The sequence below is a fragment of the Lactuca serriola genome, chromosome 3 (assembly GCF_051521515.1).
Source record: "Lactuca serriola cultivar US96UC23 chromosome 3, Lser_US96UC23_V15, whole genome shotgun sequence".
NCBI classification, from domain to species: domain Eukaryota; kingdom Viridiplantae; phylum Streptophyta; class Magnoliopsida; order Asterales; family Asteraceae; genus Lactuca; species Lactuca serriola.
The window spans coordinates 232485555-232510788 of record NC_136410.1 but is presented as its reverse complement, the minus strand read 5'-3'; the positions used below and the strand labels follow the sequence as shown (position 1 = coordinate 232510788).

General features: G+C 34.7%; 2 protein-coding genes and 1 pseudogene across 2 annotated transcripts; all 3 read left to right on the top strand.

Moving 5' to 3' along the window:
- The first annotated feature begins 2388 nt into the window (after window positions 1-2388).
- Window positions 2389-4294, top strand: LOC145093684 (cytochrome P450 CYP94D108 pseudogene; annotated as a pseudogene).
- Window positions 4295-4811: 517 nt separating this feature from the next.
- LOC145093683 (uncharacterized) lies at window positions 4812-11629 on the top strand. The gene is made up of 6 exons (XM_079031896.1): window positions 4812-4990; window positions 9561-9684; window positions 9758-10008; window positions 10081-10401; window positions 10485-10589; window positions 11020-11629. The coding sequence occupies exons 2-6, from the start codon at window positions 9585-9587 to the stop codon at window positions 11275-11277; spliced, it is 1035 nt and encodes a 344-aa protein (XP_078888022.1). The 5' UTR covers window positions 4812-4990; window positions 9561-9584; the 3' UTR covers window positions 11278-11629.
- Window positions 11630-14591: 2962 nt separating this feature from the next.
- LOC145096085 (putative late blight resistance protein homolog R1A-10) lies at window positions 14592-15812 on the top strand. The gene has a single exon (XM_079033855.1). It carries the CDS (start codon window positions 14592-14594, stop codon window positions 15810-15812), a length of 1221 nt encoding a protein of 406 aa, XP_078889981.1.
- Window positions 15813-25234: the final 9422 nt, after the last annotated feature.

Genomic DNA, 25234 nt, shown 5'->3' with positions numbered 1-25234 from the left:
CCTTCAAAATGTCCCATGGAACATAAGTTATCATTAACCAAGGAAGGAGATGGAGACTTGGTGAATCCCACAGAGTATAGGAGCATTGTAGGTGGACTCGGATACTTGACCCATACAAGAACAGACCTGTCCTTTGCTGTGGGTGTAGTTAGTCGCTTCATGGAGACACCCACCAAAGTCCACCTGCAAGCTGTAAAAGGAATACTAAGGTACATCAAAGGAACTCTGGACCATGGTTTGATCTACACATAGGGAGAGAACAAGATCACAATCTCAGGATTCTCAGACAGTGATCATGCAAAGGATGTAAATGATAGGAGGAGTACAGGGGGCATGGTTTTCTATGTGAATAGGAACATGGTCACATGGTCATCACAAAAACAGAGATGTGTAGCTCTGTCTTCATGTGAGGCTGAGTTCATGGCAGCCACTATGATAGCATGCCAAGGTATTTGGTTAAGAAGATTGCTAACAGAGATAACAGGTCAAAATATTCCTCTAGTAAAGTTGTTTGTTGATAATAAATCAGCCCTAGAACTTATAAAGAATCCAGTGTTTCATGGAAGGAGTAAGCACATAGATGTGAGGTTTCATTTCATCAGGGAGTGTGTTGAAATTGGGGAAATTGAAGTTACACATGTAGATGGGAAGGAACAAAAGGCTGACATGCTTACCAAGCCATTAGCCAGGGTGAAGCATGATGAAATGTGCAGGTTGATTGGCATCAAGAAGATTGGAGCTCAGAATTAAAGGGGAAAATGTTATTATAATTCTGAGTTTAGCAAGTTTTATTAAGTTTTTTAAAATTTTTATGCACGTTTTTCCATTGGTTAGCAAGAATAAATCAAAGCCATGTAGGCTATGCAGTCCGGGTCTCATGTTAAGTAGAGTTAGTTGCTGATTATTCACATTTTTCTATTTTAAATAGTTTATGCTTGTGTACGTTGAGGAATATCTCCTATTTTTTTTTTCTTTCACCGAATAAAGCTTTAAGCTTGTAAAAACCCTCTGTTTTTTTTCTTATTCTATTCATTGTCACTGTTTCATTGAAGGATCAGGTTTGTGAAAAAACCTACATGTTCCAGTTCCACTTTATATCGAATCCTTTTTGGAGCTCTTCGGTATCTCACATTGACTTGTCCCGACTCACCTATGATGTTCTATATATATATATATATATATATATATATATTAGGCTAAAAAAATGTTTGAAGAAGATAAAATATTGGAATATTCAGGTCTACATTTTAACGGCAAAAGGCAAAAAAATGGACGCACAAACCTAAGATAGTCTTAGGTCCCGTTTGATAGTTTCTGTCTGGGAAAGTTTTCTGACTGGGAAAGAAACCATGTTGTTTGATTGCACATCTGATTGACTGTGCTGAATAAAGAAAAAAAAGTAATAATTCAATAAAAAATAAATTAAAAAAAAATTAATAATCCAATAAAGAAAGAAAGAGGAGGGGTTTGGTGTATAATTGTCTTTCCAGCTCATTCAGCCAGAAAGATATAGGGGTGTGCAAAAAAACCGCAAAACCGAGCCGAACCGGTCAATCCGAAACCGAAAAAAACCGAAACCGAAAAAACCGGATATCAACGGGTCGGTTTTTGGTTATCATATTTACGTATCCGCAGATATCCGAACCGAACCGTTTGATAATATATATATATATATATATATATATATATATATATATATATAAAGTAAAAAAAATTATTTCATTAGTATTATTTTGATCGATCTACGAGTTCAATAACCTAAACAAAAATCCATATTGACAACTCCAATTTTGTAATTCTAAATTCATTTGTTTTTCTTGTTATTTTTATTATTGTATTTATTATACAACTTATAATATATGATATTTGAACTTCATTACGTTTTTTAAACTTCATTATGTTTTTTTAAACTCTTTGACTTACTAATTTTAAGAAAGAGATAACTAAAATGGAGTTTGTAGTTTCAATTGAATTTAATTTTTTATATTTTACTGGGTACCCGTGAACCGAACCGTGGTTACCCGCTTTCATACGGTTCGGTTCGGTTCGGTGTTTTTGTCAATACGGTTCGGTTTCGGTTCGTGCGCATGAGGTACCCACCCCGTGGTCACGGTTCATAATTTTATTACTATCCGAACCGAACCGCCCCGTGAACACCCCTAGAAAGATATGATTTTGGGGCTTTCTAGGAAAGACATATCTTACTGGAAAGACTCATTTTTTTGTGCAAATCAAACAGTCTTTTCGGTCCATTCAGCCAGAAAGGTCTGTTTGAACTTAAAAAGATACGTAGGCCTTAAAAAAACCCACACACGTAACCACTAACAAAAAATTTTAATAATGTTTTTCTTTTATTTTTTTTATTTTTTATTTACCAAATGCTTTCGACATAACTTTTCAAGAATCAAGTTAAACATTTCTATTTGCTCTCCTCATCCACTACATGTAGATGAAATGGCCGCTGACAGCTTCTATGGTGTTCTTCCTCTCGTCATCCTATCTTTGTCGGTAATTCTGTTCCTACGCCATCGCCACTCTCAACTCAAAACCCCATGTCCCCAATCCTACCCACTCATCGGAAACCTCATCGGTTTCCTCCGCAACCGCCACCGTTTCCACGATTGGGTATCCGACATGCTTTCCACCACCCCTTCTCTCACACTCCAAGTCAACGGCTTCCTCGGCCTCTCACACGGTATCTGCACCGCCGATCCCACCAACCTCCACCACCTTCTCCGCTCCAACTTCCCCAATTACATCAAGGGCCACCGTTACACTTCCGTCCTCCACGAGCTTCTTGGCAGAGGAATCTTCAATTCCGACGGCCATATCTGGTCCTCCCAACGCAAGATTGCGAGTTATGAATTCAACACCAAGTCCCTTAGAACCTTCATCACCAACACTGTCAAATCCCAAATTTCCAGATCTTTAATCCCTCATCTTTCATCCGCTGCTGACGCCGGAGAATTACTCGATCTACAGCAAGTCCTCCGTAAATTCGGGTTTGATAACATATGTAACGTTGCGTTTGGGGTTGACCCAGGTTTATTGACATCGAATTCAACGCACTCGAACAATCTGTTGTTTGTTCAGGCATTTGATTCCGCAGTTGAGCATGTCTCCAACCGGTTCATGTCCCCTCTCCCGGCGGTGTGGAAGATGAAGAGATTCTTCAACATCGGTAATGAGAGGAAGTACAAACAAGCAATTGAAATGGTGAATCAGTTCGCCATGGATATAATTAAATCTAAAGAAACACAGAGTGATTCCAAAACTGATGAAGATCTACTCTCCAGATTCATGGCTTCAAGTTGGGATATGGGTTTTAACGATGAAGAAAGGAGGAAATTTGTGAGAGATATTATCATTAGCTTCGTGCTTGCAGGTAAAGACTCAACAGCAACTGCACTTACATGGTTCTTTTGGTTATTAGCTGGTCATCCTCATTGTCGAGATTTGATTCACAAAGAGTTTTCTATGTTAATGGCTTCATCGGCGTATATCCACCCAGAAAACCTCAATTTCGATGAGTTGAAGAATCTGAACTATCTTCATGCTGCTCTATCGGAGTCCATGAGACTCTTTCCACCTGTGCCAATCAACTCCAGATTGACGGTAGACCATGATAAGCTACCAGACGGGACATACGTCGGAAAAGGGTGGTTTGCAGATTACTCAGCCTACGCCATGGGGAGAATGGAGAAGTTATGGGGGTCAGATTGTAGAGAGTTTAAACCAGAAAGATGGCTGGATAACAATGGGGTATACCAGCCATTGGATCAGTTTAAGTATCCGGTGTTTCATGGTGGGTTTAGGATGTGTTTAGGGAAAGAGATGGCTTACTTGCAGATGAAGTCCGTGGTTGTGGCTATCATGTATGAGTTTGAGGTTGAGGTGATTGGCGGTGGTGGAACGCCGGAAAAGATGGTGGCTCCGCCCTATACTCTCTCTCTTCTTCTAGGTATGAAAAATGGTTTACCTGTGCGACTAAAGAAACGGCAACATCCCTAAATTAAGTCTAGTGGTTATAGACCAAGAAGAACATGTAGTAATAGATACATCATAATTCATACATGTATGTTAATATGTATGTACATATACATTTTCATTAAGAAAAATTAATTATAGATGGTTTATTTGTAGTAGTCGTATTACCTGCATATTGGAAGTATAAAGGGTTGCGTTGTGATTTTTCATTTCCTTCTACAAATGAAGGGTTGAGTTCTTCCGATTCTCTGATTTTGTATTGCAACAATCTTGAGTTTTCATCAATAGAAATCAATCCTTTGGCTCATCTTAGGTTGTTCTTGATTGATTACTGATTCGATCATATGCCAATCGTAAAGTCATGTTAGTTATGTAGTTACATGTTTATTGTCTCTTCTTATCATGTTTACTATCTATTCTTTTTCTGATTTCATTGGTCGTATTCCTCAAAGCCCGAATAAATCACTGACACTACAAGAAAACAGCCTTTTAGCGACGAACATTTTAGAGACGACATTTGTCGTCTCTAAAAACTCACTTTTAGAGAGGACATGTTGTCGCTAATAAAATTTTGAAAATTTCAAATTTTTTCCATATTTTGCGACGACAATTTGTATCTAAAAGATAAGCGGGAAATTTTCGTGGTTAACCGCGTTTTTTATACACTTTTTGAGACGACATGTTGTAGCTAAAATTTAGATGTAATTTTAAATATTTTAATATATTTGTAGCAAAATTATATTTATTATTTAGAGACAAATTTTCATCCCTAAATATATAATTTATATTATTTTTTTTAAGTTATCTAAATGGGATATGTTGGGCTTTAGTCTCATATGTCCGTGTTCCATCGTTTGTTCTAAAAAACCCTTATACCCTTTGTTTGTGCCTCACGAGCCTCTGCGACTCCTTTTCCGACGTCCTCTCACCTCCGGCGTCTTCCCACATTCGGCGCCTGCTCATCTCCGGCGTCTTCCCCCATTTGGCGTCTCTTTCACTTTCGGTAAGCTATGTCTTCCTTCTTTTTTAAATGTATTCTATGTTTTCTGCTTCTAGTTCATATGTCCCAAATTTGTTCCTGTCTCCATTATCCCCTAATTTTATGTGCTATTCACACACAATGATTGATTCTGAAATTAGGGTTGTTGTAAGAGTTTATAAACATAATCTTCAGCTCGGGGAATTGGTTATGAGGTTTTGAATCATTGTTGGCCATTGGTTTTGGGTTTTGAAGCAAAATTTGAACTATGACTAAAATTTGAAAAAAAAACACTAGAAATTAGTAAGAACTGACAAAAGATTGTTGTTGATTGTCTTATTGCTAAAAAGTGAAGAACTACATCAACAAAAGAGAAATAGAATTGGATGTTAATTCTTTTTCTTTTTCAATAGTACTTATGCATGTATGCGTGAGTTTTTTTCTTTTATATTTAACACAGTCAAACCCAATTTGACTGACAACTCATTTGAATATGCACACAAAGAGTCCATCGTCTCTGTTAGTAAAGTCAGAAAAAAAAAACTCACATAATATTATCATAAAAATCTTGAAAGCCGGAGGTTAATGTCACATTAAAAAGATAGTTAAATCTAATTATCCAACACTTAAATTTGTTGAGTAATTAATGCATACTTATCAAAATTTTGGTTTAAAGCAGGTAGTTAATGTTACATTAAAAAGATAATTAAATCAAATTGGATTCTTAATTTGATTGAGTAATTGAGGCACACTTGTCAAACGTTTTGGTTTTAAACATTCAGATATATAATTTATATTTGATCAGGTAGTAGATTTTACTGCTCAGTTTTTAATATATTTTTCTGCCTAATTATAATATTTACAACCAACATTGTTCTAAATGTATTATGCTTATGGTTGGTATATGCATTATCTGACTTAAAATAATAAAACAGTATGGCTATTGATAAAAGTTGGATTACATTGGAAAACCGCAATTCTAATGAATTCTGGGATGGTCTTAATAACTTCATTGAGATTGCAAAGGAACATGCCGACAGTAATGGGTTAGTGAGATGTCCGTGTACAGACTGTTTGAATATGTCGTTTCACACGTTGGATAGAATACACGCTCATATATATAGGAAAGGGTTTCAACAGTCATATCAACGATGGATTTTTCATGGTGAAGTAAACACTATGGTGTTAGATGAAGTAGGCCCAACGACGAATGAGATGGCTGATGCCCTCATTGACCTTGTAGGGGAGCAAAATACAAATGAAGTTGCTACAGATGAAGGAAATTCTGATGCACAGAGAGCTGGTGTAGACCAAGAATTTGTAGAACTGTTTGAGGAGGTTGAAACAGAGTTGTACCCTGGTTGTACCTGGTTGTCTTCCTTGAACTTCTTAGCAAAACTATTACATATGAAGGCCATGAATAAATGGACCGATGGTTCTTTTAACCAACTTTAGAGTTTCTGAAATTTGCGTTCCCAAAAGATAATAAAATTCCAAGTTCATACTATGATGCTAAGAAGAAAATGAGAAAGATAGGGTTAGGATACGAAGCGATCCATGTTTGTCGGCATGATTGTTGTTTATTCTGGAAGGAGTATGCATCAATGGATAAATGTCCAATTTGTGGTGATAGTAGATGGAATGATGATAAGACAACAGGAAAGAAAGTTCCTCATAAAGTTTTACGTTACTTTCCTTTGACGTCTAGGCTTAGACGTATGTACTGTTCTAGACACACTGCAAAAGAGATGACTTGGCATAGTACCGGGCAGTCGGAAACCGGTAAGATGTGTCACCCAGTTGATGGACTCGCTTGGAAAGAGTTTGATGCAAAATATCCCGAGTTTTCTAAAGAACCTAGAAATGTTCGATTGGCTCTAGCTGCTGATGGTTTTAATCCGTTCGGTAACTTGACTCATCCTCACAGCACGTGGCCAGTTATTCTAACAACATACAATAAACCTCCATGGTTATGTATGAAGGAGACTTCTTTCATGTTGACATTGTTAATACCGGGTCCTAAATCACCTGGGAAGGACATGGATGTATTTTTGCGTCCTTTAGTGGATGAATTAAAAATGTTGTGGGATGAAGGAGTCCAAGTGAGAGACGCTGCAACAAACACTGTTTTCACAATGCGTGCTGCACTTTTATGGACTATAAATGACTTTCCTGCCCGTAGTAGTCTATCTGGTTGGAGTGGTCAAGGATATAAAGCATGTCCTACTTGTAATGAAGACACTTCTTCATGTAGAGTTGAGGGGAAAATAGTTTATGTAGGTCATAGAAGATTCTTACCTACTAAGCATCATTGGAGGTCAAGTCCTTTATTCAATGGCAAGTCCGAGAGAAGAGATCCTCCTAGACGATTCAATCCTGCCATTGTATTACGACAGCTAGCTTCTATACAAATTCGTAAGCCAGGAAAACATCCACGTTTACGCAATGTGAAAATAAGCCGTAAACAAAAAAAGTTTAACTGGTCCAAAAAGAGTATTTTTTTTTGAGCTTGAGTATTGGTCTTCTCTTTCACTAAAACATAATTTTGATCTTATGCATATAGAGAAGAATGTTCATGAGAGTTTGTTGGGCACACTGTTGATGAACGATAAATCCAAAGACACGGTAAATGCAAGAAAGGACTTGAAAGACTTGGGGATTCGGGAAGAAGAATGGCTTCAAGAAACTGATGGTAAGACGATAAAACCGCATCCGAAGTACGCATTCACTCCAGAAAATAGGGAAAGATTCTGTCAGTTCATAAAAAGGGTTAAATTACCGGATGGGTTTGGATCAAATTTTAAGAATAAGGTGAATGAGAATTGTACCAATATTATAGGGTTGAAGACTCATGACTCTCATATCCTTATGCAACGCTTGCTGCCAATAGGGGTTCGAGGATACCTAGATAAGAATATTGCAACCACAATTTGTGAACTTTGCACATTTTTTAAACAAATATGTGCACGAACTTTATATGTAGAAGATATGATGAAAGCTGAAAAGGGGTTAATTAACATCTTGTGCAAAATGGAAATGATATTTCCTCCGGCTTTTTTTGACATAATGATTCACTTGGTTCTTCATTTGCCAGAAGAGGCTATTTTAGGAGGACCTGTTTATTTTAGGTGGATGTATCCCTTTGAAAGGTACATGAAGAAGTTGAAAAATTTTGTTAGGAATAAAGCTAAGCCCGAGGGTTCAATAGCAGAAGGTTATGTAGCAGAGGAAGCTTTGTCCTTTTGTTCGATGTATCTTCAAGATGTAAAAACTGCATTTAATCGCCCTGACAGAAATGAGGATACTGGTATTCCGAAGAGACAGTTGTCTGTGTTTCAGTCACAATGCCGACCAACAAGTAAGAATATTGTTGTACTACTTGATGAAAGGGTTCGAAAAGCAGTCGAGTGGTATGTACTCAACAACTGCTCTGAAATTCGAGCGTATATTTGGTAAGTATATCTAACTATAACTATCCCTAAGTAAAATTATATCATTCTAAAACTTACTATAATGCAGCCAATTTGAGTCTGAAAATCCTGAGGGAAATCTGCAAAACGAATTTGCTGGATGGTTTTATAAGAAAGTAAGAAATTTACACATTAGACTAACTAATAAAAAAATATATATCACTTGAACTCATTGTATTTATCGTGTTTTAGATGTATGGTTTGCGACAAGTTGGGTCTCCTGAGTGTACCGAGGAATTACATGCTTTGGCAAATGGTTCTCATTTTAGTGCTAACTATTACACCTCTTGTATAGTCAATGGTGTGAGATTTGTGACACACTCTCGTGACATTCACCGCACCACTCAAAACAGCGGGGTTTCAGTTCCAGGAGAAGGGAATGCTACATATTATGGTCAGTTGGAGGATATTGTAGAGTTACGTTATTTACATGGTTATTCGGTTGTCTTATTTCGATGTAAGTGGTTCAACACTGAGGGGAGGAGATGTGTTACTAAAAATAATATCACCAGCATTAATGTTAGTTCTGAATCATTCAAAAATGACCAGTTCATTCTTGCTACACAAGCAAAACAGGTGTTCTACATTGAAGATCCTTCTCAAAAGAACAATCGTAACCAACAGTGGAGGGTTGTAGAAGATGTTAATCATCGAAAAGTATGGGATCATCCAAATATCACTAATGTTAATGAAATAGATGTAGTACTCAACAACAATTCGTCTAATCTTGTATTGACTGTTGACTTAGGCGAAATGCCAAATGCGTCTTTAGAAAATGTTGATGAGCCACTTGATGATATCCCAACCATTGATGAAGATTTGGATGATGAGTATTCCACCACCGATGAAGATGAAGAAGTTGATCTAGACGATGATGAACCAAATAAGAATCCAAATGATGTTGAGGGTGATCATGTACCCCATTACTATTCTAGTGACGATTCTGATTGACTCTTGTAATTTGGCTTTCATGATTCTAATTTGTTTTAATAGTGATTGTTTGACTTTGATCTAAGTGAACATGTTCTATTATTTAAACTGCTATGACCTTTGAATTTTTCCAATTACATGTTGGGCACTGTTATAATACTTATCGTGAGCATTGTTGTGGTTAATTAATGTAGTTTTCTGGTCACATTTATGAAGTCATGTCTGCTGATGTGGCTCGAGGACATGGTGGAGATTGTGGTGGTGGTGGTGACCCTCCTCGTTGGAATTCAAATAGGATACCTACATCTTGCGAGACTTGTAAGCTGCTATTTTAATTTCATCTTGTTGTATTATCAATATCTTGTTATTTCTAATATCTATATTGTTGCAGCAAAACAGAAAAACAAACGGGGTCCATCAAAAGGAAAGAATCTAGAGGCGGTTTGGAAAGCCAATGGTAACAGGCCTTTACCAGTACTATTTGACAAATCTTTTGAGGGTACATATTATGGTCTTGGAGATAACGGGACAAAGATGAATACTTTACTTGGAAGCTTGGTACGTACTCTCGTCCCTCCATACTATTTGAGTTGGGATGAAGTTCCTGTCGAGGTCAAAGCGCCGATAATCCCACGAGTTGAGGTAAATATATGGATGAAGTCCCTCCATATTATTTCAATACATGTATTTGCTAATTTTTATTTTGTTTTGTAGACTTTTTTCGACATCGGTCGCAACACACATGATTGGGAAAGAATAAATGTGGGCCTAGACCGTTATTGTGCACGTCGGTATGCAGATAATAAATGGAAATTGCATGATTATTTTAAAAAACAGGGTGGTCGTAATAATGTGGCTAGAGCGAGAAGAAATCCACCTTCAAGATTGACACTTGAAACCTGGAACCAGTTAATAGATGTTTTCTTGAATCAAAAGTGGCAGGACCGGTCCAACAAAAATTCAGATAATCGCAAAAAACAGCGGTTTTCTAGTTTCCATGGAACTCGATCTTACATTAATACAAGATTCAAAAAGGTAAATTTTGTTAGTTTTGCTACATTTTTTTAAATTATTGGTGATTTACTATTAATATTAATAGTACTTTTTTTTTATGACAGATGAATCCCGAGACAAAACAAATTCAAGGTGCAATAGAAAATTGGCATGACAATCATTTTAAGGAGAACCGTGGATGGGCAAATGAGCAAGCACGATTAGCTTATGTAAGTATCTTAACCATTCAGTACTTTTTGAAATATTGACTACAGATGTGTCTTAAGTTCTTACATGCTTGTTCAAAGTAAAGTGAATTTTTTTTTGTCATGTCTTGTTTAAACAGATTTTAAAAAGGTACCAACAAATTACATTACATGTTGATTGTTATTTTATTTCTTTAAAATTTCTATCAGATTTTCAATGGTACCAATAAATTATATTATAGGTTAATTTTTTTTTTATTTCTTTAAAATTTCTTCAATGTTTGTAGAGAAAAGTAGTGTACTGAGAAGTAGGAAAGAACAGAACCAGTTGATTGCTGTTCTATTTGCTTTAAAATTACCAGGGGTCTTTATGTTGTATGTTTTTTGGTTTCTTTTTCTGTGCATCTACTATTATATTACTTATACCCGGTCTTCTTCAAATATATATATGCAGGAACAGTTGGTTGTAGAAAAGCAAATCCAATCTCAGCATGCCACATCATCTTCTGCTAATGGATTCGTGGTAAATGAAGGTGCTATCTTTAGTAAGGTGTTTGGTGATCGTCGTGGTCACAACATTGGACTTGGACGGAAGTTAAAACGCCCATCGGGTTTGCCATGTTCCTCAAACACTTCGACACCATCTTCTTATGAGACAATGAAACAGATGATACAAGGTGCACAAGAAGCTTCAGATCGTCATCATGAATAACAAAATAGGAAAAGGTATCAAGATTTAATTAATGCACTTTTACTTGTGATTCCAAATGCAAATCTTGCAAATTTCCCACCTTTTGAGTCCACACCAACGCCTCAGTTTGACTACAACGCTTTTCTGGCTACAACAAATCAAGTATCATCACAACAATCCGGTGATGGTGGTGATGACGAAGATCTGAGTGAAGATAATTAGTTTTTTTTATGAAACTTTGTAGGTTTGTGGTTTTAACTGGATGTATCTAGTATGTTAGTTTAATGTTTTAAACTTTTAATGGATTTTTGGCTAAATTGGATGTATCGGATTTAGTGTTTTATTGAAATATGAAATTATATGTTTTGTATTATTTTCTTTGTGTCAATATTTATGGAACATTTATGGAAACAACATATTTGTTTTAATATGTTTGTAATTATAGTGACCATGGATCGTTTCTAAAAGTATTATATTTTAAAATTTTTAATTACTATTAGAGATAACATTTCGTCTCTAAAACAAAATTTTATTTAAATAATTTCTTGCAAATAGAGATAACGTGTCGCCTCTAAAAGAAATTAAATAATCGAATAATATTTTACCTTTAGAGACAACATGCCGTCTCTAATTCGAATCACTTTCAGCGATGACACCGATGTCGTCGCAAATGAAACATTTAGCGACAGAGCTACAGAGACAAAGCTATCTGCGACAACCGTCGTCGCTATTAACCTTTAGCGACAACATTGATACTTTTTGAGACAACATTTGTCGTCTCTAAAAAGCAATTTTCTTGTAGTGTGATTTCACTCTTCATTCAATGGGGTACTTTTTGTTCCTATTTTGCATTTGGAAACGGGTAATCACTCAATCCGCAAAATCATAGATCGTCTGCCACCATGAATATTCTCTACATCCCATAAAATGTTGCTTATTTTTATTTTCATGAGGTCATTAGGTAATTGGAATTCATACGAGTTCCAAAGTGACTAGGATCTAAAAAAAGCCAAGCTATGTAGTCTGAAGTGCACGCTCATGTACAAGTAGTTTAATCCAGAACATTTTCGAACTACAAATGTAGTGGAACAAGAACAACCTGGACAGAAGGTAGATGGATATAATAGGTTAGAAGGAGAGGCACCTTCTTAAGTGTCATCTCAACTTTGAAAGTGTAGACAACTTCTTATAAGCGTCAAGTAAAAGGTTTTGTAAATTCTTAAAAATAAAGAAACCGTTTATCAACGAGGAATAAAAACATTTCTAACTGCAGATGGATTACTTACATATTGTTTTACTGGATTCAATGGGGAATCTAAAATAGAATTACACGTGGTTTCTAATTAAATGCAGAAGGAAAAACCAAAGAGTCAACGTTATATATCTGGTCGGGTCGAACCAATAAAAACCACGACCGGTTTGTAAAAACTCGAGTTCAATCTGACCGATAGAATAGCTAAAAACTGGTAAAACTAGTCTACTCAACCCTAAAACCTGATTTTTGCAACAACAAAAAACAACTACTCTGCTCGACCGAGTCTCTTTACTTTTTAAAAAGTTCATTTACAACAACCATTTTATACGACCAACAATATAAGAGGAGTTGTGTTGTTTTTTCAATTTTCTTAATAACTATTCATAATTTATTTTTATAACATCAAACAGTTTCAACTCTCTCTTTATCTCCGATGTGTGATAGGTTTTGAAAATATTAACCATTTGCTTTGAAATTTAAATATAAGTCTCCTAGTATTATTTTTTTTATTTGCTTTTCTTATTTTGTCAAATAGTATGAGGAAATAGTATGAGGTAGTTCTTAATTTTTTTTAAAGGTAGTTTTCATTTTTTTCGATACAAATACTATATAATATTAAAAAATTAGGTGGGTTGTGAGACCCACCTTACGCCCATTACTGGATTGTTCTTACCAAGGTATTATCGAAAGATGGATTATGACGGGCCATTTTCCGACAAATAGCGAGTAGTGACTGCTACATTAATGTTAAATGCGACGACTTTGGCCACATCAAGCCGTCGCTAATTATGAGATAATTAACTGTTTTTTTTTTCCAAAAAGAAATACAGAATTTACTAATATAACAAACAAGAAATCCAAATTGCGTAGTATAAATCAAAACATAAACATATGTTTAGAAGGTTTTTATTACAAAATCCACAAACATAATAAGATACCAGGAAAAAGAAAGCAAAGGAAACACATATAAAAATTTTAGACACAATATGGGTGCAACTGCAAATAATACTAGTCCTAATATATTGGGTCCCAGCCTTTAGTAATTAGCTCATACGTCATCATGCGACCAAGCAACCGGAATAAGAAAATATATCATCTTATATGAATAGAGACATAATACAAAATTAGTGAATTCCGAAATTCAGTATTTTGTCCCTTTTTTTTTGAGTTATGCCGAATCATTTTGTAATACAAAACATTTTAATGCGACGACAGGACTCAGGAGAAATAACTAAACGCAACACCTTTTCATTTTCAACTTCCGGGAAAACTTTATTAAAGTCAAACTCAAACCATATCCAATTAACTTTGTGAACCTCCAAGCGACGCAATCATCATTTTTGGCATATCCTTCTTCGGAGAAAAAAAAAAGAGAGGAAGAAAGAAGATGACATATGCAGGTCTTCAGTTGTTCATGAATAACTTGAAGGAGCTGATTGACTGTAAAGATGACCCACTGATCATCAACAGCCCTTCCATTCTGTATGAAAGGCCTCAATTCCAACAGCTTTATGAAGAGCTTTGTCCGGTGATCCAAATTTTTTTTATCAACCAAGATGAAGACGAAAAAGTTAGAAATCTCAAGAAAAGATTCAAACAAGCTGCAGAAGAGGCACAAGATACCATGGATCTCTTTCTGTCCAATGTCCACTTCAGAAATAAAGGACGTTTCACTAGATTTTCCGTGGTCAAAAGATCCCTGGATCATGAGGAAGTAATAAAGTCAATCAAGGTTGAATTCGCCATGATCACCAATAACAAGAAGCTGTCAGGGATTGCCTCTCGCAGTGGTTGTTGTAGCGGGAATTTTAGCAAATGAAGTAATGAGCAAATATTTCTGGGAAAAAATTGCTGAAAAGGTCACTTCATTCATTATTCAATCCCACAAAGGATACCTTGACACACTAGCTTTGAGTATCGATCGTTTAGCTTTTCACTTGAGAGACTGTTTTCTTTATTTAGGAGGGTTCCCGGAAGACTTCAAGTTCTTAGTGCGAAGGTTGATATGGTTATGGGTGGCTGAGGGATTTATACTAGAAGATGGAAATAGAAGCTTGGAAGAAATTGCAAAGATTACCTGATGGATCTAGTAGACAGAAATCTCTTAATTGTAACAAAGAGGAAGTTTAATGGTGGTGTCAAAGTTTGTACAATTCATGATCTTGTGAGGGAGCTATGCCTAGAAAAAGCAACAAAAGCGAATTTCTGCTTAAAAATACACAAGCCAATGTCTTCTTATCCTGTTGAGGTTATTATGACACACAAGCAACGACATGTTTTCACATATAACGACCTCAACGTCATGAATTTGTCTAATCCGCCCATCCCAAGCATTCGATCCCTCTTGTGTTTTCATACAAAAACATCCATGATTTTCAACTCCGATGAGTATATTCATCCATACATGCTTTTAATGGTTTTGGATCTACAAAAATGTGGCCTTAATAGAAAACACTTTCCAGATGTAATACCCTTACTTGTTCACTTGAGGTACCTTGCAATTTGTTATCCCTCAAGGTCTTTCCCATCCTCAATCTGCAATCTTTGGAGCCTTCAAACCCTCATTGTTAAAACAGATTTTATACCATTGGTGTTGCCAAGTACCATATCAAACTTGGTCAAACTGAGGCATTTGTGGAGTGACGGGGATATTTACTTTCCTCCTATTATAAAACCAATGAAATTGAAAACAATTTCCAATGTGAAGTTGGGAGATGGAGCTGAATGTTGGCTTAAATGTTTCCCTGGTATAAAGAAGCTTACATGTGCACTTTACACATACGATGAAAATGACTTCAAATCGCTAGCTTATCTTGAATCACTGAAGTTAATTGGGTCAGGTAGCAGAAAGAAATCAATGGAGGTAGATTTTCCGAAAGGTGAGCTGATCTTAGAAAAGAATCACTCTACAATGCCTGCAACAATTAAAAAACTTACATTATTGTGGTGTCGTCTTCCATGGAGTGATATTTTGATAATTCAGTCGTTACCTAACCCTGAGGAACTCAACCTGCTTGACAACGCATTTGAGGGACCTCAATGGGACACTTGTGAGGAGCAGTTTCCACAACTAAAATTCTTGAAATTGCAAAACTTAAATATCCAACAGTGGCACGCGTCTAATATCAACTTCCCACATCTCAAACGATTAGTCTTGTTGAAATGCAATTATCTTGAAGAGGTTCCACTCGAAATTGGGGACATCTCAACGCTTGAGCTTATTGAAACTGATGACATTATCTCCATTGTTGAATCCCTTGACAGAATTCAAGAAGAGCGAGAAGTCAGAATTATAGAATAAAGGGGCCTACATATGTTTAGATTACTATTTAATATAATCCCAAATTTTTAACTCTCCTTGAATATTTGTTTCAAATATATAGCAGGAGTTTCTATTAGAAGTTAGGGGCGGAACAGATAAACTAGAACAAACTAGAATGAGAGGGTCGGAACTCGGAACCAAAACTTCAAACAAAAACTTATTCAAACAAGTTTGATTTGGTTAAAAGCTATGAAATACTAAAATTTTAATCAGACAACTAGTAGTTAATATAATTACAAAAGATATTTTCCCCTGAAAACTTATGGGAAAATGACTTAGGATGGTAACTACCTTTTATCCGTGTTTACATATTGGCAACTTCTTCTTTTTTGTACATAATAAAGCAACTAACTTGTTTTAACTGTTTAAATTACACCAATATTAGTGGTTAATACCTGTTTTAACCGGTAACTCAAAGGGAAAATAACTTAGGAAGGTAACTACCTCTTATCCGTGTTTACATATTGGCAACTTCTTATTTTTTGTACATAAGAAAGCAACTAACTTTTTTTAACTGTGTAACATCCTAAAAATCATGACTAAAAATTTCGTTTTTAATTTAATACTAAAACCATAATTGTCAAACCATTAATTTAATACTCCGACATCGGGCCACGCCCGGCATCAGGCCCCGCCTGGCGTCGAGCCCCGCTCGGTATACATATCTGTCTCTCTTAGGCCACACATAAAGAAACATACTCTACTGTATCCCTGTCCTAAGAAACATACTATGCTAATAATGAGATACGGAACTTCGTCCGTACTCAGCTAGTTCCAGCCAAGGCTTCAGCAGTGCAAGGTAAGTCTCCTCACTATGTGAATGTGTCTAAGGCCACAATGCCAGCCCATGTAGTCTATGAGTAGGAAGACCTGGGAGTTAGCCCTAGGCTTTGTATGCTAGTATGTTATTCCATACCAAGATCCAATGTCGGGCGGGTGCCCGAGGAATGTTTGCATGTTAGATTATACTTGTTGTCTGTGTGATACTTGTATGTGCTTGGTAGGGAGGTGAGTGTGAGCGAGGTCCCGTATCTTATCACTAGCTGAGTACGGACGATGTTCCGTATCTCATTATTAGCAGAGTATGTTTCTTAGGACAAGGATACAGTAGAGTATGTTTATTTATGTGTTAGCATGTTATATGATTGTATGTGTTTAGCGGGCGGGGCCCGGAGACAGGTGGGGCCTAAGAGAGACAAATCTGTATACCGAGCGGGGCTCGATGCCACGCGGGGCCTTATGCCGGGCGGGGCCCAATGCTGGAGTATTAAATTAATGGTTTGACAATTATGGTTTTAATATTAAATTAAAAACGAAATTTTTGGTCATGATTTTTGGGATGTTACACAGTTAAAACAAGTTAGTTGCTTTCTTATGTACAAAAAATAAGAAGTTGCCAATATGCAAACACGAATAAGAGGTAGTTACCTTCCTAAGTCATTTTCCCTTTGAGTTACCGGTTAAAACAGGTATTAGCCGGTAATATTGGTATAATTTAAACTGTTAAAACAAGCTAGTTGCTTTATTATGTACAAAAAAGAAGAAGTTGCCAATATGTGAATATGGATAAGAGGTAGTTACCCTCCTAAGTCATTTTCCCAAAACTTATTTAGGTATTCACACTAAATATAAAGGGATATATAATGTGTAGACAGGCCATGGGCCATAATAATGGGCTTACAACATAATACATAAAATACATATATACTAATATCCTAGTGAAGTCATAAAGGTAGGCACAGGATGAACGTTCAGGACTTGAAGTCAAGAAATAGTCAGGAGGGAAGGCCTTTGGTAAAGATGTCGGCATACTAAAATGTAATCGGAACACATAAAACACGAATATATCTAATAGTAACTTTGTCACGGACAAAATGAATATCAATCTCAATGTTCTTTGTGTGTTGATGTTGAATGGGTTTGTGGACATGTAGACACGTTCACATTGTCATAGTAGACAATTATAGCTTTAATAAGAATGAAGCGAAGCTCTGTGAGTAACTTATGAAGCCACGATGATTATGCAACCATATTTAGCAATTCATTCGTATTCTGCTTCCGTACCAGAGCGAGAAATAGTCACCTGGTGTTTAGTGAAGTAAGAGATGATGTTACTGCTTAGAAATACGTAGTAACCATATGTGGATCATCGAGTAGCAGGACATCCCCCACCTTATAATTCGCACCAAAGTACGCAATAAGATCACGTGAGGAGGAGGCATGATGTTGGATGTCGTGGTCAATGGTTCCTCATAGATATCTCATAATGTGTGTTTAATACATGAAGATGTGGCTCACGAGGGTCATGAATATATATATATATATATATATATATATATATATATACACACACACACACACACACTAGGCGAATCCCCGCGCGTTGCGCGAGAATAGAATTATATACTTAAAATAATAACTTTTACCAAATTATTATTTAATATTTCTACTTTGAAACAAAATGTTAGTAGTAAAGCAAACATATAGTTAACATATTAGTTTTATTAAACATTATAGTTTAATTTTTAAGTCATTGTGATATATACAATTATTTGATAATTTTATAAACCGTTTAAAATTGTGTAAATTATATATCAAATGAATGATAATATAACGGGTAACAAAACGTATGAACAAAAATATGAACTGCAACTTTTAGTAATATAAAAATAGAAAAACATCTATTATAACATTTGTATTAAAAAAACTATATATACAACGAATAATAAAAAATATGAAAAATAAACACTATAACTTTTAATAACATAAAAACACTAAAACATCTATTATAACATTTATATTAACTCTTCATATTTAAATCACAAATCTCTTCAAATACATTAATGTTTTTAATGAGCAAAACTTTACAACCTTATAAAGGAAAGGAAAATAAAAAGTTATTAGTGATTACTAATTAATAATCATAAGTTAAAAATTCTTGAGTTGTAACTAATAAATATACATAAATTAGAAAACTCTTGAGTTGTAGTGTGGGTTTCAAATGAATGTGGTACTCGAAAATGTATTATTATTATTATTATTATTATTATTATTATTATTATTATTATTATTATTATTCGTCTAAATAATTGGTTTTGATGCATCATTTTAATCCCTTCAATTATTAATCATAAAGATATTTAATTATAAATTTATAACATACATAGGTGCATATACATGTTAAACAAATCAAATATAATATATATATTTTCGTAAATGTTATATGTAATTCTTGTCGTAGTAATATGGATAAATTACTTTCACATGAAGAACATATCATGATAAGTCTATTATAATTACATATCAATATTCAAAATTATGTTATCTTTTAAATATTGTCTTTTAAATATGGTGTGTAGGATAATCCAACAAAAAACAATAGAAAATAAACATAATCAAAATAGAAAAACTACAATCAAATAAATAAGAGCATTGGGTGGTTGAATATATAAATAAAGATGTTACATAAAAATACATTTAAATCAAAAGAAAAAACTAACATTCGTCAACTTTACTCAAACAAAAAAACCTATATCCATTTTATGAATCTTCTTTTTTCATTTAACACCATTCAACCATAGAAACTTGATGACAATTCTTCACTAACCTTCAATCAAAATGTTTTTCTTGAAAAAGAAGAATCAGAAAGATATTCCAAGCAAAACATTGATGTTTTGAAAGTCACATTCAAGATTGAGTAATACACACAAATCACATATAAAGATTAAATGAGAAACTGAATATAAAGAAAGAATGGAAAAACTTCATTTGTTTTGGTTGAAAGAAAAAATTATATTACAATTACCATCGATACGACATAACCCATTTCTTCAAATCATCATATTTGGATCATGCATGCTTCAACTATATGAAAACTTTTGAATCACAATATCTTCAAATCCTTCCTACACGTAAGATTTTATATAACACAAAAGACACAAAATATTGGTCTTTTTATAGTAAACTTTTCACTAAGTACTAATTAAACATAATATAAGTTATAAAACTTTTGAGTGTTAAATCATAATTATGAAAACTTTTGAGTTGCATTAGTTAAAAAAGGGGGTTTCAAATGAATGTGGTTTGAGAAAGTTAAAAAAGGGTGTTTCAAATGCATGAGATTCAAGAAAAAATGCTAGCTTTATAAGTATGTATGATATATATATATATATATATATATATATGTGTGTGTGTGTGTGTGTGTGTGTGTGTGTGTGTGTGTGTGTGTGACGCAATCCTAACCATTCATTTGATAGATAAAAAAACATTTTTAAAATGCAAAATAATTGAAAATTTTCGAATTTTTTTTTAAAATATTATTTTCAGAATTTATATTTAAAAAAAAAAAATAATAATAAATACCAAAAAAATAAAAAAAAAACAAAAAAACAATTTTTTTTATATATTCTAGTAGAATATTAGAATATTCTACATATCTGACAAATCTAGTAGAATATTCTAACATTCTAAAAATCACATTAGAATATTTACAGTGTAATATTCTATTAGAATATTTTACATATTTAAAAAAACGGTAATTTATTTTTAGGTAATTAAAGTTCCAAAAATAATAATTAATTTTTCTTTTTGGATTTTTCCTTTTATTTTGCATTTTAAAATTATTTTTAGATTTGGTCTCACGGTCTCACAAAATTAGCACGGTCTCAAATAAACCTAAACCTAAGTGTATATATATATATATATATATATATATATATATATATATATTATTTTGTTTCTACTAACTATTGTATGTCAGAATGCATAGATCTGGACCATCAGATGGAATAAAATCAAGGGTCATGATCTGAGGGTCTATGATAGTACAATAGGGTAACATGTACTATATAATCACACAAATTTCAGTATAAGGGCATTTTAGTCAATTGAGACAAAATTAAAAAAGGAAAAATCAAGATTTATGGGATAATTAATGATTTTGGTTTAAAAAATCTGATTTTTTTCAAAGTAATTCAATTTCCAACGTAATTTGTAAACATAAATTGATTTTATTCTATCAGAATGTTATTTTGTTAGAATGATATTCTGTAATTCTGTATGAATGGTATACAAATATGAACATAATATTATAAACACATATTATCAGGACCAATAATTTTTAATGAATATAACTTTTATATAAGACGAATTTTAATAGTTTAAAATAAGTAATTACATTCATTCTTAAATAATACAACTATGAACATAAACTACGTTCATTCTTGAAATATCTTGCAAAAAAATATCGGCATTCTTGAAAGAATCCTCATTCATTTTCTTGTTTCGTTTCTAGATGTCTTGTGTATGTTTAACCTCTAAGACACTTCAAAATATGCTAGCATTCTATGAGATTGACATTTTGTGAGATTAACATTCTGTCAGAATTGTATTGCATGAGAATGATTTTATACAAGGAGTCGTTCCCATCAGGTCTTCAAGCCATTCCTATCACAAATTCGTTGCCAAATATTTTATAGTGATACACTTGTAACAGATTCACATTAAACATATAACTAATTAACCACAATTCTATCAGAATACATAAATAATATTCTTATAGAATAAACCATTCTGGTAGAATGGTTTTAAATATTTTTAAAGAGTTTGAACTTAATAGCAGCTTACAGCATAATGAAATAAACAAAAATATTATAAAAAGGTAAACAAGGTCTCAGGAAGAGAGCTTATCAAACAAGATGTTGGATATAGTGTCTAAATCCATAACTATATTTGATATGTACTTGACCCGACCCTGCATGGTCCATTTGGGTTGCACTTCACCCAAACAATTTATGGATAATCTTTTGAGAATAGTATAAGCTATGATTTATTAATATATTATAAGTTCTAATATATTAATATAAAATCATATTATTTAATTAGTATTGATCTATAATTAATCTAGGATTAATTTAGAGATCAAAAGTATTACTAATTAAATATGGGCTCTTATATTTATATAGTGTGGGTTAATGCTTATTTGGAATGGACTAGGCTTGCTTGGAAAGTCCATGGATAGTCCATGGAGCTTTAACCCATGGATCTCATGGATATGAAGAGACATGGGTATTAGGTTTTACATGGATGTAACCCTAATCCACCACACTATAAAAAGGAGGCTTTGGTTCTTGAAACCAGACTAGTTGTGGTCAGTAAAGTAAGAGGGCCGATTTCAAGATAGTTATGACTATTCTCTCAAGGTTCCAAAGTTTGTGGTGATTTGTGATTTCCATTTGAGGCATCCACACTATTGGTGCTAAGCTCTAAAACTCCAAGCAATCAACTACAACTACAAGGTAAGTAATTCTACTAGCTTTCTTTGATTCAAGTTCCCCATGCCATGCTAGATAGGATAAGAACCTTGGAAAAATAATTATTTGCATGTATCTTAGTCAAACATAGATCCAAGGTTTCTAGGGTTGCATGTACACCATAGGAGTGTTAGAATGCTCAAAACCCATCAGTGGTATCAGAGCCTAGGCTTGTTTGTTTGATACTTGATGCTAAATAGTGGAAAAAGTTGAATTTTTGTTGTCTACCTTCTGAACTCGCCGAGTCCATGGGGGGACTCGCCGAGTTCATGTGTTACTTCATCCTACTTGCCGAGTAGGTTCGTGCACTCGACGAGGTTGAGCCTCAGAATGCATATTTTCAACTTTTGCTGATGGAAATGGACTAGAAACATTACCCTAAACTGTTTTGGTGTTATAAAACTTGTTTTAGATGGTGTAATGTTTATGCTAATCCATTTACAATGGCTATAATAAAAAATTACAAGTTTTATGAGTAATTTATGATTCTTGAAATGTTCATATTCATGTTCTTGAACTTATGAAGATTAGATGATCATAGGAATTGTTTGTAACCTACTTGGTAGTTTAATTGTTGATCATAATGTGTTTTAATGGAGTCCATAACTTGTCCTCAAGTTATGGAAAACCAAGAGTCACACTGAATTAAAACCATTAAAAGAACACAAGAGTTAGAAAAATGAAAAGTCTTCATTTTAATACTCAATTAAATTCATAAGTTATAAGAAATGAAAAGTTTTGAAAGTTTACAAAACTTGCCCTCAAGTTTTGGAACAAGTAAAGTCATGATTAAAAGTTTAGTTCCAACCCTTAGAATTTTAAAAGTTAAAATTCAACCCTTATACTTTATAATATTATAAGTTAATATATATATATATATATATATATATATATATATATAAGATCAAGTCGTCTTACAACTAGTACGCCTCATTCACGAAGCCGGTCTATAAGGGGGGTATAAGGTTGTTGCCTATAAAATGGCAAATTAATGGGTGTCCACTCTCACCTACCGCTTCCTTGATTGGTGGAGGGTCGTTAGCCGAACGGGTAGGACAAAGACTTATAAATTCTCATTAAAAGTATAATGATAATACTAAAGTAACTAAACTTTATTGAATTCCCAATCTTAGTTATTTTAGGAAAATATGAATAAGGTGCTAATCCATGAAATTACACTTTACACTTTGTTTAAGTCGTTAATGGAGCGTGTGTGGTTAACCGGCACACTAACTTGAATTTAACAAGGTAGGTAAAGGGTGACTTAATGTTTATCATAGTATTGATGGAGCGTGTGTAGTTAACCGGCACAACGATTGTGTAACATCGGAAATTTCAAAACAATTTTTACCATTTTATAAAAACATAATTCATTCATTATTCATAAAAACATCATTGTTTAAAACTCAATTCATAACATATATCAATCCCAAGATCTCATAACATAAAAATCCCGTGTGTGTACTGATCAAGTCGGCGCCTTCCCGCGATCCTCACTAGTACCTGAAACACATAACACGAAACACTGTAAGCACAAAGCTTAGTGAGTTCCCCAAAATATCATATATAACACATATTAGCCACTCGAGGCTATAACTCTGTGGGTCCGTGCACCTAAACTCTGTGAACCCTCAGGTTCTATCTCTGTGAACCTTCAGGTTCTAACTCTGTAAACATGTACATCATAAATCACATAGAATAATGCAGTGCAACACATAACACACACACACACACATATATATATATATATATATATATATATATATATATATATATATATATAGCATACAAACACTGTATCACATAACTATGATTACCTACTCAAGGTAAAGTATAGTGAGAAGACTCACCTCGGATATCTCAGTAAATCTCTGACTCGGAAAACTCTGGTCTAGCCCCTGCCTAATCACTTGAAATAAATACTCTAATTAATACAACCCTCAGGGCTAGGCTAATCTCTCTCTCTCTCTCTCTCTATACATCCTCTAGGAAGGGTAAAAGACTATCCTACCCTTCCGATGACTCTAAGGTCCAAACATTGACTAACCCTAAAAGTCAACAGTCTACCTTGACCAAACTCGCCGAGTGCACAACTGTGACTCGGCGAGTCTACACGTTTTCTTCACTCTCCTAGTCCTCATTCGACTTACTGAGTCAATCCTCAACTCTGAAAATCATCACTGATCACAATCTGTGAAATGTCCCGACCCAACTCGCCAAGTACGGCTCCTGACTCGGCGAGTACCATCGTGCACTCTGTCCTCTAGATTCCCTCTGACTCACCGAGTCACTTCCCCAACTCAGTGAGTCACCAACTGTGTGATTATCGGGAAAACCCTCGTCCTACTCGTCGAGTCGGCTATTGGACTCGGCGAGTTCATGCCATGCTCAAGCTGAACTGACCTTCTGAGGTCAGATCCGCTCCTCTAAACCGTAGATCCAGTTTCCCAAAGCATTATAATCACGTAAAGTTAACATCTTGGTGCTTATGCAAAGGCTCAAAGGCCTTATTTGAAGATATGACCTCTAAAATGACATCCTAGGCTCATAACCCCCATTAACACTCATAAAGCTAAAGGGAAAAGGGTCTCTGGACCTCTTTGGGTCCAGATCTACAACACCAACACGAGAGGGGACCAATTACTCCATATAACCATCCTCTAAAGGGACTAAAAAGCCCTAACTCTAAGAATTACACCATAAACTGAAGAAGAGTCGAATGAATACCTCAAAATGAAGTCTCTGAGCCCTGGAATCACACCCTCTTCAGCCTCCTCTTGTCTTGGTCCTCTTCTATTTGCAAAAATACTAACAATGATCAAGAAATGACTCCTTTCCTCTCACAAATGCTCTAGCTCACTTAGGGTTTCTCTTTGGGGTCTGGTAGCCACAAATGACGGCCACAAGGCCCCTTAAATAGGCCCCAAACCCAAGGAATTAGGGTTTCATTAAACAGCGTGGACTCACCGAGTCCAGCCATCCACCCGGATAATGATTCGCGTCTCTACTCGGCGAGTCTACGCATCAACTCGCCGAGTTCTCCCACAAAACTTGAAATTCAACGAATAAATATAATACCTGAAATTCTGG